At 47.0% G+C, this 13,067-nt stretch overlaps 1 protein-coding gene across 1 annotated transcript in view; it reads left to right on the top strand.

The window, feature by feature from the left end:
• Window positions 1-13,067, top strand: part of LOC140411421 (uncharacterized) — a 196,684-nt gene that overhangs the window by 35,602 nt on the left and 148,015 nt on the right. The window contains exon 5 of the mRNA XM_072500528.1: window positions 12,500-12,896. Within this exon, the coding sequence (XP_072356629.1) occupies window positions 12,500-12,896 (397 nt within the window). The remainder of the gene's footprint in view (window positions 1-12,499; window positions 12,897-13,067) is intronic.

Raw genomic sequence — 13,067 nt, 5'->3', positions numbered from 1 at the left:
AGTAAAACTCCAGTGTTTTTATGCTGGCATGGGGACATAGACCCATTTTTGGAGAATCCAGCCCATGGTTGCCAAGGCTGGGAGCTGAATATTTAAGGATATTTGACATTTTGGAAGGCACGAGGAAAAGAAAAGGAGGTGGGATAGCTCTATTATTAAAGGATGAGATCAGTACAATAGTGAGAAATGATCTCTGCTCAGAAGATCAAAATGTAGAATCAGTTTGGGTGGCTATAAGAAATAGCAAAGAAAATAAGTCACTGGTGGGAATAGTTTGTAGACTCCCTGATGGTAGCTACATAACAGGATAGCATATACATCAAGAAAAAGCTTGCAAGAAAGGTACTGCAGTGATCATGGGTGACTTTAATCTTCATATCAATTGAACAAATCAAATTGGCAATGGTAGCCTGGGAAATTAGTTCATAATGTATCTGCAACAGTTTCTTAGAACAATATATTCGGGAACCTATCAGAGAACTGGTTATTTTGCACCTTGTAATGTGCAATGAGACAGGATTAATTAAAAACCTCATAGTAAAGGAACCTCAAGGCAAGAGTGATCATAACATGTTAGAATTTCAGATTCTGTTCTGAGTCCTTAACTAGTGTCTTGAACTTAAATTAAGGCAATTACAAGGGTATGAAGACAGCGTTGGCTACAGTAGAATGGGGAAAATAGGTTAAATGGTACGATAGAAAGGAAGAGTTGAAAATACCTCAATAAAATTGTTTATTAAAAAAAAAGAAAGGAAGAGTTGGCTGACATTTAAGAAGATATTTCATAACTCTTAACAAAGATCTCTTCCATTGAGGAAGAAAAAAACTCCAAGAAGGATGCACCATTTGGGACTGACTAAGGAAGTTAAAAGTGCTTACGACTAGAAAGAAAAGATGTACAATTCTACAAAGATTATTGGTTGCCCAGAAAATTGGAAACGTTTCAGAAATCAGCAACCGATGACTTTAAAAAAAAAAGAAAGGGGGACAAATGAGAGAAAACTAGCATGAAATATGAAAAAAGACAGTAAAAGCTTCAACATGTGTCTAAAAAGGAAAATAGTAGTTAAAATGAGTATTGGTCCATTGGAGACTGGGGAATTAATAATGAGAAATGAGGAAATACCAGAGACTTTGAACAATTAATGAGGAGCAGTAGGACATTTAGAAAATCATAATACAATCAGGCAGAATCAATATGATTTTGTGACAGGGAAATGTGCTTGACAGATTTATTAAGGCTCTTTGAGGAGATAAGGAGCAGGCTGAGTAAAGAGGAACCATTAGATGTTATGTATTTAGATTTCCAAAAGCCATTTCATAAAGTGGCATTTCATAAAGTGCCACTTAGAAGGTTACTGCACAAGTTAAGAGCATATGGATTTGGGGAGGATGTAAGCCTGAAAAGCGGATTGGCTAACTAACGGGACAGAGTTGGGATAAATGGATCAATTTCAGGTTGACAAACTGTAACTAATATAGTGCCGCAGGGGTCACTGCTGCACCTCAACTATTTTTGAAGTCTATTAATGATTTGGATGAAGAGCCTGACTATAGTGTGGCAATAATTTACTGCTGGGATGAAGGCAGGTAAGAAAGCAAGTTGTTATGAGAATGCAAAAGAATATCAATAATTAAAGTGAGTGGATGGGAATTTTGCAGCTTGAGTATAATGTGTTGATACCCCTTTTGCAAAGAAGAATAGACAAGTGAATAATACTCAGATGGAGAGAAGCTGCAGAATGCTGTTGTACAGAGGGACCTGGGTGTCCTACATGAATCTCAAAAAGTCAGCACGCAGGTACAGCAAGAAGGAGGGCAGTTCAGAGAAGATTCATTAGGCTGATAAGGTTGGGGTGAAGGGGTTGTCTTTGGAAAGGTTGGGCCTATGCACATTGGAGTTTCAACGAATGAGAGGTGATCTTATTGAAACATACAGGATCTGAGGGAGCTTGACAGAGTAGATGCTGAGAGGATGTTTCCTCCAGGTGGGGAAATCTAGAATTAAGGGAATCACATTTAAGACTGAGGTGAGGAGAAATTTCTTCTCTCGGAGGGTCATTAATCTTTAGAATTCTCTCCCCCAATGAGCACTGAACGTTGTGTCATTGAAGATGTTCAAGGATGAGTTTGACAGATTTTTGATTAAGCAGGGAGTCAGGGTTAGAGGGGACAACGGGAAAGTGGAGTTAAGTGGAGGTCAGCCATGGTGGTATCGATTACGAAGCAGGCTAGAGGCACCAAATGGCCTACTCCTGTAGTTCTTATGATTATTGTCAATTGGCAGTAGAAGTGATCATTGAATATTTTTAAGGCAAAGATAGATAGATTCTTGCTAGTCACGGGAATCAAAGGTTATCAGGGTAGATGGAAATGTGGAACTCAAAACACAAACCGATCAGCCATGATCTTAATGAATGGCAGAGCAGACACGATGGGCCAAATGGGCTACTTCTGCTCCTATTTTGTGTGTCTTCAAGGGGGTCGAATTGGTTGCTGCTGGGCCTGTTGTTTTCTTGATTCCTTCATACATCCCTCTAGCATCCCCAGATTCAGCAGCAGATTGTTTGCTGGATAAAATGAAAACTATTTTTATCTGTCAGTTGAAATCCTAAAATAACATACTTGTAAAAACAGACATCAAAATTGGTTTATACACCTGATTCTAGCTGTGCTGCTGAATTTATTCGCATAACACTTCAAAAAGACGTTAAGTAATTTTGGATGTCTTCTGAGAGAGAGAATATAGCACCAGAAGATTCCCAGATCTAAGCAGGTGCAGTCTTTCCCTGGAGGAAGCAAGCATGATTGACCTTGGCTTGAGGAAGATCTGGGGTGAAGATCTTTGGCCTCAGTCTTGAAAAGATCTCTGATTTTGGAGGAGGTAGTGGTGATGTTCTGTTGTGTCAGCTGAGGCTCAGTGGGCCACACTTGGAGGAGGTAGTGGAGATGGTCTGTTGGGGTTCAATGGGTCACACTCTTGGAGGAGTAAGTGGAGATGGTCTGTTGGGGCTCAGTGGGTCACACTCGGAGGAGTAAGTGGAGATGGTCTGTTGGGGCTCAGTGGGTCACACTCGGCGGAGTAAGTGGAGATGGTCTGTTGGGGCTCAGTGCTCACACTCTTGGAGGAGGTAGTGGAGATGGTCTGTTGGGGTTCAATGGGTCACACTCTTGGAGGAGTAAGTGGAGATGGTCTGTTGGGGCTCAGTGGGTCACACTCGGAGGAGTAAGTGGAGATGGTCTGTTGGGGCTCAGTGCTCACACTCTTGCCTTTGAGTCAGAAGACTGTGGATTCAAGGCCCATTCCTGAGATTTGGGTGCAACAAAGGCTGTCACACTCCAGGGCAGTTCTGAGGTAAGCTTTTGGTCTTTTGTTTGAGACCCTGTTTTTCCTGTTGGGTGGATGTCTTTTAAAAAAAAAATCCCATGACACCAAATTTTAAAGAAGAGCAGGGGAGATTTCTCTGGTGTTCCCACTAACCAGAATCACAAAAATTGGTTACTGGATCATTATCATATTGATGTTTGTGGGATCTTGCTGTGCACAAACTGGCTGCCACGTTTCCTGCATTACAATGGTGACTACATTTTTTGATGTTCTGAGATTGTGAAAGGTGCTATATAAGTGAAACTCTTTCAAGTAGTGCAGATAGTAAATAATTTAGGGAAGTCCAAATATCAGCTCCGTGATTCTGGGCAGGAGGAATAACATTGGTGATTGTTGCAGTCCAGGAAATTAATGAAGTCTCAAGGTAGGCATTCAAAGGGAACTTTGGAATTGCAATGGTGACTCCTTCAATAGATGCACCAAAACGAATGACACGTCCAAAGCTTTTGAGATAGGATTGGGAGATAGGATGTTAACGACTGATCCAGTGCTTGGTATTTCTGGGCTGCAATGAGTAATCAAGGATGCTTCTTGCAGCAGTGTCAATACACCTGTGTCGATAACCATGCGATAACTTCTGCTGTGGACTTGAAGTGTAAATGACGTGACACAAGTGGCACCATGTAGGTGTGTCATGTCAGCATCTCTTACTCTCCTACTTTACTGCTTGGGAATCTCCCTCTTTTTTGTATGATTGTCTTTTTTTGTATGATCCCCTCCTGGGCATTTCCCTTATGTGGGCACCTTGTGCCATCACCTCAGTGGGATTTTAAGTAAAAATACCTGCAGCAACTTGGCAGAAAAGGGCTAAAACCACAAGTGATAAAAGAAAATTATTAGGGAAGCCTGTCCAGCCTAAGATCCAGCACCGTATTAAAATTCCTCCCCACCCCCCCATGGTAAGTCGGTGCATGTCTCGGCCCGGGACCTTTACCAGGACTCGCCTCGTAAACTCCGCATTGTCCCAGTTTGAGGCATAAATGTTCACCAGCACCATTTGCTGGAATGTACATTCCCTTTGTCTTTCTGTCCACACCAATCTCCACCTATCACTGTCCCCCATCCATCCCCACCGCTCCACTCGCCCCCCCCCCCCCCCCATCCCTGCACCCGCTACAGTATAAATCTGACCCTATTTCCAGTTCTCTCCAGTTTTGACAAAGAGCCATCCAGACTCAGAACGTTAGCTCTCTTCTCTCTCCACAGATGATGTCAGACCTGCTGGGACTGTCAGTATTTTCTGTTTTTGTTGCTAAAAATACAATATCCCGGTGGGAGGCACCTTGTGTACGTCATTCCCCGCGTAAACCACATTGCTGTGTGTCATGTAAGTCAGACTGGGTAAGGATGGCAGAATTGCTTTCCCAAAGGGCATTGGTGAACCAGATGGGTTATTACAGCAATTGATGACAGTTTCACGGTCACCCTTACTGAGACGAGCTTTATATTTCAAATTTATTCATTGAATTTAATCTCCACTTGCTGCCATGGTGGGATTTGAACTTGGGAAGTCTCCCAGAGCATTAGGCGGGTCCTTTGGATTATTGGTTCAGTGATGTTACCACTGCACCATCATCTCCTCTCTCTTCTCTCCCCCCCCCCCCTCTCCTGCACCTTATAAGAAGCAAGTGAAAAACTTAGATCTTTGATTCACCTTTTGATCAATATCTCAGTATCAAAATTTGTTTGAGAATCACCTCTGTGAAGACTCTTGGGACATTCTACTATGTTAAAGGCACTACAGAAATACAAGGCATTGTCCTGGAAATTAAAGGGCATCATGCCAACAAGCCATAAGATCCAATCCTCTGCAATACATGTTCCAGGTAAGATGGTACCTGAAAGGGAGCAGCAGAACTGGTGGTATATTTCTCTGTGAAATCATAATTAATCTAAACTCAATACATTTGGTTTGAGCCATAAATATTCGGACAAATCTTGTATCTCTTATAACACAGGGCTAAATCGCTGGCTTTGAAAGCAGACCAAGGCAGGCCAGCAGCACGGTTCGATTCCTGTAACAGCGTCCCCGAACAGGCACCGGAATGTGGCCACTAGGGGCTTTTCACAGTAACTTCATTTGAAGCCTACTTGTGACAATAAGCGATTTTCATTTCATTTCTTTCCAATGAGGCAACAGCAGTGCTTCCTCATTGGTCAACTATGTAAAGTCATGTAACCAATTGTCATGCCAAGAAGACATGAAAGAAAAACATAATATATAATAAATATCCTCCTGGCTGCTCTATAAAATTATTTTAAATAAATATAATGGACACGGACTGAACACAGGACTGGCTACACCTCGCAAAAAAGGAATTTCCAGCCTTCAGAAAACCACAGCAATCTCATTATCTCTAAAGAGATCCTAATAGCCCCTGTGTTTGCAGAAATCAAATACCAAGGAAATGCCAAAAGGTCTCTTTACATTCTGAGGGAAAGCTCTGGCCAACGGAAATGGTCTGTCTGCGAATGAATAGGTCTTCAAAACCTCTGGTAAACTTATCAATGAATGAACCATTAACCATGTGAAGAATCCAGACCAGAAATATACATCCTTTATCCAAACTAAGGGGAAGAAATGGGAGTTGAGTCACATGACCAACACCGCCCACCTTCTAAGCTGCTTTTTTAAAAGTTCATTTACGGGATGTGAGTGTCGCTGGCTAGGCTAACATTTATGGCTCGTGTGGTGAACGTTTTGCAGTGACCATTCACCATGTATATAACTGTATCACGCTGTTGCCCATGTGGGCTCCACCTATGGACCATTGTAAGGTATTACCTGTAATGTATCATGTTGTTGCCTTGTGGGTTCCGCCCCTGGCTCCACCCCTTTAGGGGAGGTATAAAGAGCAGTAGCCTGTAGGCAGCTCTCATTAGCAGACCAGTCGCAGGCAGGCACTTTTCTAGTTGATTAAAGCCACAGTTTACTTCTACTCCTGGTTTTGTGTGAATTGATGGTCACATCAATTTAATCAACTACAACTATGGAATCGGCCCTCAAACCTGACCGACTGGAACTTGATCCGCAGGCCGCGGAGGCGAGAGGGATTTTTTCGCACTGGCTCCGCTGTTTCAAGGTCTATCTCGCCACCTCCTCCTCACCTTCCGTCACCGACGACAGAAGCTGAGTCTCCTCCACGCCCGGGTGAGCCATCAAATCTCTGTTCAACTCGAGGAAGCCTACACTTACGCAGAAGCCCTCGTGATGCTACAGCGCCTCTACATAAAGCCAGTGAACGAGGTATACGCGCGGCATTTCCTCACTACTCGCCGGCAGCGCCCCGGGGAATCGCTGGAAGAGCACCTACGCGACCTCAAAGTCCTTGCACAAAGTTGCAATTACCAGGCCGTTACAGCCACTCAACATATGGGCCTCGCCGTCCGGTACACCAACGTGGCTGGAGTCGGGTCCAGCTACGTGAGACAGCGCCTATTTGAAAAAGGTGCCCTAGACCTGGAAGAGACGGTAAAATTAGTCTCCTCTCTAGAAGTAGCGTTCCAAAGCCTTAACGTGTTCCCGTCCGATCACGCGACCCCTTTGTGGACCCCCGACCAAAGAATACCCCAGGCCTGTGCCGCGTGGCTGCCCGCCCACCATGGGGGCCTACCCTTTTATTTCTGCGGCCAGCATCAACACCCCAGGCAGCGCTGCCCGGACCGGAATGCGAACTACAGCGACTGGGAAAGAAAAGGACATTTTGCTAAAGTTTGCCTGGCTTGGTCCAAAAACTCTAAATAGCAGGCCCGACCCTCAGACTCACAGGCCCGCAGATCCCGCAGTATGGCAGCGTGTCTGCCGGCTCCGCTGCCCCGGCACGTCATCGGCCTCGTGTTGTCTGTGGGGGCAGCCATCTCCCACCCCACCCAACGTGGGCGACCCACGGGGGTCGCCATTTTGGCCATCCTCGCCCACGCGGCCCGCCACGTGTGATTCATGGGGGCTGCCATCTTGGACGCCATCTTCCTCACCGCCCGACACGTGCGACCGACGGGGGTCGCCATCTTGGCTGCCATCTGCAACGCTGCCCGACATGTGCGACCGACGGGGGCAGCCGTCTTGGGACCACCCCAGCACCTCCGACCACGCCAGCTACCCGCAACTCAGCGCGGTCACCCTTGACCAGTCGCAACCCAAACACCTCCGGAGCTCCATGATGACCGTTCGGGTAAATGGACATGAAACGCCCTGCCTGTTCCACTCCGGGAGCACGGAGAGCTTCATTCAGCCAGACATGGTAAGACGCTGCTCGCTCCCAATCTTCCCGGCACATCAAACCATCTCCCTTGCTTCTGGGTCGCACTCGGTGCAGATCCGGGGGTTCACTTCCGCAACCCTCGCAATACAGGGCAGCGAGTATGCCAATTTTAAGTTATATATACTCCCCGACCTCTACGCTCCTCTCTTGTTGGGACTGGACTTCTAGTGTAGCCTCAGGAGCCTAACTTTGAAGTTCGGCGGGCCCCTACCCCCACTCACCGTATGCAGCCTCGCGACCCTAAAAGACGACCCTCCCCCGCTCTTGGCAAATCTCACCGCCGACTGCAAACCAGTCACCACCAGAAGCAGGCGGTACAGCATCCAGGATAGAACTTTTATCAGGTCCGAGGTGCAGCGAGTCTTGCGGGAGGGAATCATCGAGGCCAGCAATAGCCCCTGTAGAGCTCAGGTGGTGGTCGTCCGGACCGTTGAAAAGAACCGGATGGTTGTAGATTACAGCCAAACCATAAACCGGTACACGCACCTCGATGCGTACCCCATTCCCCGGATCGCGGACATGGTTAATCAGATCGCACGCTACCGGGTGTTCTCCACGGTGGATCTGAAGTCTGCTTACCACCAGCTCCCAATCTGCCCGGGGGACCGCCACTACACTGCTTTTGAGGCAGACGGCCGCCTCTTCCACTTCCTCCGGGTCCCGTTTGGCGTCACAAACGGAGTTTTGGTCTTCCAAAGAACGATGCGGGCTGCGGGCCACATTTCCGTATTTGGACAACGTCACCATCTGCGGCCATGATCAGCAGTATCATGATGCCAACCTCCAGAGATTTCTCCAAACCACCCGAACCCTTACCTCACCTACAACAAGGAGAAATGCGTTTTCCGCACAGCCAGACTAGCCATCCTCGGCTACGTCGTGGAAAACGGGGTTCTAGGACCCGAACCCTGACCGTATGCGCCCCCCCCTGCAACCCCCCCTCCCTTCCCCACTGCCCCAAGGCCCTGAAAAGGTGCCTCGGGTTCTTTTCTTATTACGCCCAGTGGGTCCCAACTATGTGGACAAAGCCCACCCACTAATCATGGCCACCCTCTTCCCACTGGCGGCTGAGGCCCGCCAGGCCTTCATCTGCATCAAGGCGGACATCGCCAAAGCCGCAATGCGCGCGGTGGACGAGTCCGCCCACTTCCAGGTGGAGAGCGACGCATCAGAGGTCGCCCTCGCCGCTACCCTCAATCAGGCAGGCAGGCCAGTAGCATTTCTTTCACAAACCCTCACCACCTCCGAAATTCAACACTCCTCGGTTGAAAAAGAAGCCCAAGCCATCGTGGAAGCCGTGCGGCACTGGAGGCACTACCTCGCTGGTAGGAGGTTTACCCTCGTCACCGACCAACGATCGGTAGCCTTCATGTTCGATAATACACTGCGGGGCAAAATCAAGAACGATAAAATCTTGAGGTGGAGGATCAAACTCTCCACCTAAAACTACGATATGGTATATCGTCCTGGGAAGCTCAACGAGCCCCCAGATGCCCTGTCCCGCGGCAAATGCGCCAGCGCGCAAGGTGACCGACAACGGGCTATACACGATGACCTCTGCCACCCGGGGGTCACCCGGCTTCTCCACTACATCAAGGCCCGCCACCTGCCCTACTCCACCGAGGAGGTCAGAGCCATGACCAGGGACTGCCAGATCTGTGTGGAGTGTAAACCGCACTTCTATCGACCGGATAAAGCCCATCTGGTAAAGGCATCCCAGCCCTCTGAACGCCTCAGTATCGGTTTCAAAGGGCCCCTCCCCTCCAATAACCGCAACACATATTTCCTCAACATCATCGACGAGTTCTCCCGCTTCCCCTTTGCAATCCCTTGCCCCGACATGACTGCGGCCACCGTCATTAAAGCCCTACATACGTTCACCCTGTTTAGTTTCCCCACGTACGTTTACAGTGACCGGGGCTCGTCTTTCATGAGCGATGAACTGCGTCAGAACCTGCTCAGTAAGGGCATCGCCTCGAGCAGGACTACCAGTTATAACCCCCGGGGAAACGGGCAGGTGGAGAGGGAGAACGCAACGGTCTGGAAGACCATTCTCTTGGCCCTGCGGTCTAGGAATCTCCCAGTCCCCCACTGGCAGGAGGTCCTCCCCGACGCTCTCCACTTTATTAGGTCCCTCCTTTGCACGGCCACAAACGAGACCCCTCATGACCGCCTATTTGTTTTCCCCAGGAAATCCACCTCCGGGGCCTCACTTCCGCCCTGGCTGAAGACACCGGGGCCCGTCCTGCTCCGCAAACATGTCAGGAGCCATAAGTCCGACCTCCTGGTCGAGAGGGTCCATCTCCTACATACCAACCCCCAGTACACATACATTGAACACCCTGACGGCCGACAGGATACGGTCTCCCTCCAGTACCCAACCAATGCTGACCAGCGCCCCCGCCCCTACATGGCACCCGCACCCCTTCCATTCCCCCTTCACCGACCCACAGGAATGAAGCTCCAGAAGATACACTCCCGGAGTCCACATCTGTGCCCGCACCAGCGACTTCATTACCCATGCCAGCACGGATGAGTTCGACATAAGGGCCAGCTGCGATACCAGAGCTTCGGCAACTACAGCGCACGATCCGTGCGCCGGACAGGCTGAACTTATTAACCCTTCACCCCCGCCAGAGTTCATTTTTTAACAGGGGGTGAATGTGGTGAACGTTTTGCAGTAACCATTCACCATGTATATAACTATATCACGCTGTTGCCCATGTGGGTTCCACCTATGGACCATTGTAAGGTATTAGCTGTAATGTATCATGTTGGTGCCTTGTGGGCTCCGCCCCTGGCTCCATCCCTTGAGGGGGGGTATAAAGAGCAGTAGCCCTGTAGGCGGCTCTCACTAGCAGATCAGTCGCAGACAGGCACTGTTCTAGTTGATTAAAGCCACAGTTTACTTCTACTCCTGGTTTCATGTGAATTGATGGTCGCATCAGCTAGTACTTGTAATGTTGCCTTGTGAAGCTGAAGGAGACAGTTTGCCATCTTCCATCAACAAAATAGCAGCAGAATAGAGCTCTGTCCAGGTTGAAATTGCCTGGTCTCATCTGTATTATTTTCTATCGGAAGGTCTGAACCTCTGCACCGGTGCGAACTGCAAGACTGATTAATCTCCATTTGGTTTTTCCCGTTGTGGAAAAGTAAAGTAATTTGCATCAGCTTCAGCCTGCTAACCTCTCTGAAGGCATATACCATTAGACTTCAGACTCTGGGCTGATGTAAAACTATCATTCTTGTTCTGTCTGTTATCTCTTTCTTTCCCTTATTCCTCTTTTATTGTATGAACACAGAGCGGGGGACATGGCAAACCCCCTTCCCGCATTTTGAGTGTGCCTAAAATAAACTTACCCTCTGATTATAACCTATCTCATGTTTGCTGTGAAGTTATTAATAAAGGAGGATCACTCCAAAACTGTGGCGTTGGAAAATACACCACCCTTTATAAAGGGGGAAATCAAAAAACGACAAATACCTTTCTGTTTACAGACAGACAGTGAGACAGAAAATCGGGGCTGTTTGAAATTAAATCCCAGCCTGTTCATAACACAATCAATAAATCAGGATTCAAAAATAATTTAGGAAACGATTAAATGATGTCCTTATGTAGATAAATTATCTGCTTGCGCACTCATGGTGCTTCACCAACAGGGAGTGCATCTGAAAATTTACCCTATGAAGTTAGTACTTATTAGTGAACAAAATAGTTTTACTGGTGCCTCATGAAGTTAAAGCGTGCCACTGGAAATGTCCTGCTAGGTTAATTTTATTCATTCATGGGATGTGGGCATTGTGGCAATGTTATGTTGCCTATCCCTAATTGTCCTTGTAAAGTCATTTTAGGGGACAACCACAATGCTGTGGATCTGGAGTCGCATGTAGGCCAGACCAGGTAAGGACGGCAGATTTCCATCACTAAAGGAACTAGTGAACTAGATACGGTTTTTACAACAATTAATGAGAGTTGACATGGTCACCATTACAGAGGCCAGCTTTATAGTGAAGATTTATTAAAAATTGCAGTATGATGGACAGAAACCTAGTGTATGCATTTGTTTGCAGTTTACATCCTGGTTGTGGTGGCAGTCAGGAGAATGTTCACAAAGGAATTTTTGACATATATTTTGCTAGTATTGAGTGAGAAGCCTAGTGCGGGCAGCACGGTAACACAAGTGGATAGCACTGTGGCTCCAGTGTCCCAGGTCCCAGAGTCCCAGGTTCAATTCCCTGCTGGGTCACTGTTTGTGTGGAGTCTGCACGTTCGCCCTGTGTCTGCGTGGGTTTCTTCCCACAGTCCAAAGGTTAGGTGGATTGGCCATGATAAATTGCCCTTAGTGACCAAAAAAAATTGTTAGGAGGGGTTATTGGGTTACGGGGATAGGGTGGAAGTGAGGGCTTAAGTGGGTCGGTGCAGACTTGATGGGCCAAATGGCTTCCTTCTGCACTGTATATTCTATGTTCTATTGAGTGAGAAGCCCAAGTCCATGGCGCAAGACACCATCACGGAGTAAGAAAGAGGACAAAAGAATTGCTTCACTGCTTGTGAGCTAAGACTTCACAAATCCGTAGATTGTAGAAGAAAGGTGGAGTAAGAGACAAGTTGGAACAAGTACCATATTGTTTGATTCCAACAGTGAGTGTTGAAGAGAGGAGGGGAAATAAATACACAGGAGAATAATAGAGGAGCAGGAGAGGAGTCAGTGAAAATCAAGAAAGGTTGTGATTGAGAGAGAGGATGAAGCTAAGAAATGAAAGAAGGGTCACCCATTTTCTTGTATGCTGAATATTTGCTGTAATGTAATAAATTGAGGTAAATGTGACAATGTTCTTTTCCCAACAGTGTTGCCTTTCCAAATGGATTTCCTTTTGAATTTTCGTTTGTCACCACATTTCGAATGGCTGGCAGGATTATCGATAAAAACTGGAATATTTGGCAAATAAAGGATCCTCTTGGCAAGGAGCAAGTTGGTGTGAGAATAAATGGTGCAACCAAGTCGGTGGAGTTTGATGTGCTTGGGCTGGAAGGTAGACTTCAAACCATAACTTTTTCACCAGTAGCTAACCTGTTTGATTCTGAATGGCATAAGATTTTAATCAGCGTCGCCACGGACACCATCATTCTTTTTATTGACTGCAAGAGGGTGCAAATACAACCAGTCAAGGCCAAAAGGATTATCAATACCAGAGGAGGCACATTTATCGGGAAGTTTAATGACGTTTCTAGGATCTCCGTGCCGGTAAGCACAATGATTGCTACTTGTTCTCTGCTGTTGATTTCCTTATAAGCAACACAATGTTGACTGATAAACTTTTCCTTGACTTAAAGTTGAAAGAAAATACTGCATTATAGATAGAAAGGCAAGTTGTGAGAGGGAGACAGACAGTTTGCAAAGAGATAGTGACAGGTT

This window comes from Scyliorhinus torazame, chromosome 4, assembly GCF_047496885.1.
Source record: "Scyliorhinus torazame isolate Kashiwa2021f chromosome 4, sScyTor2.1, whole genome shotgun sequence".
NCBI classification, from domain to species: Eukaryota; Metazoa; Chordata; class Chondrichthyes; order Carcharhiniformes; family Scyliorhinidae; genus Scyliorhinus; species Scyliorhinus torazame.
This window is presented reverse-complemented; position numbering and strand designations above follow the sequence as displayed.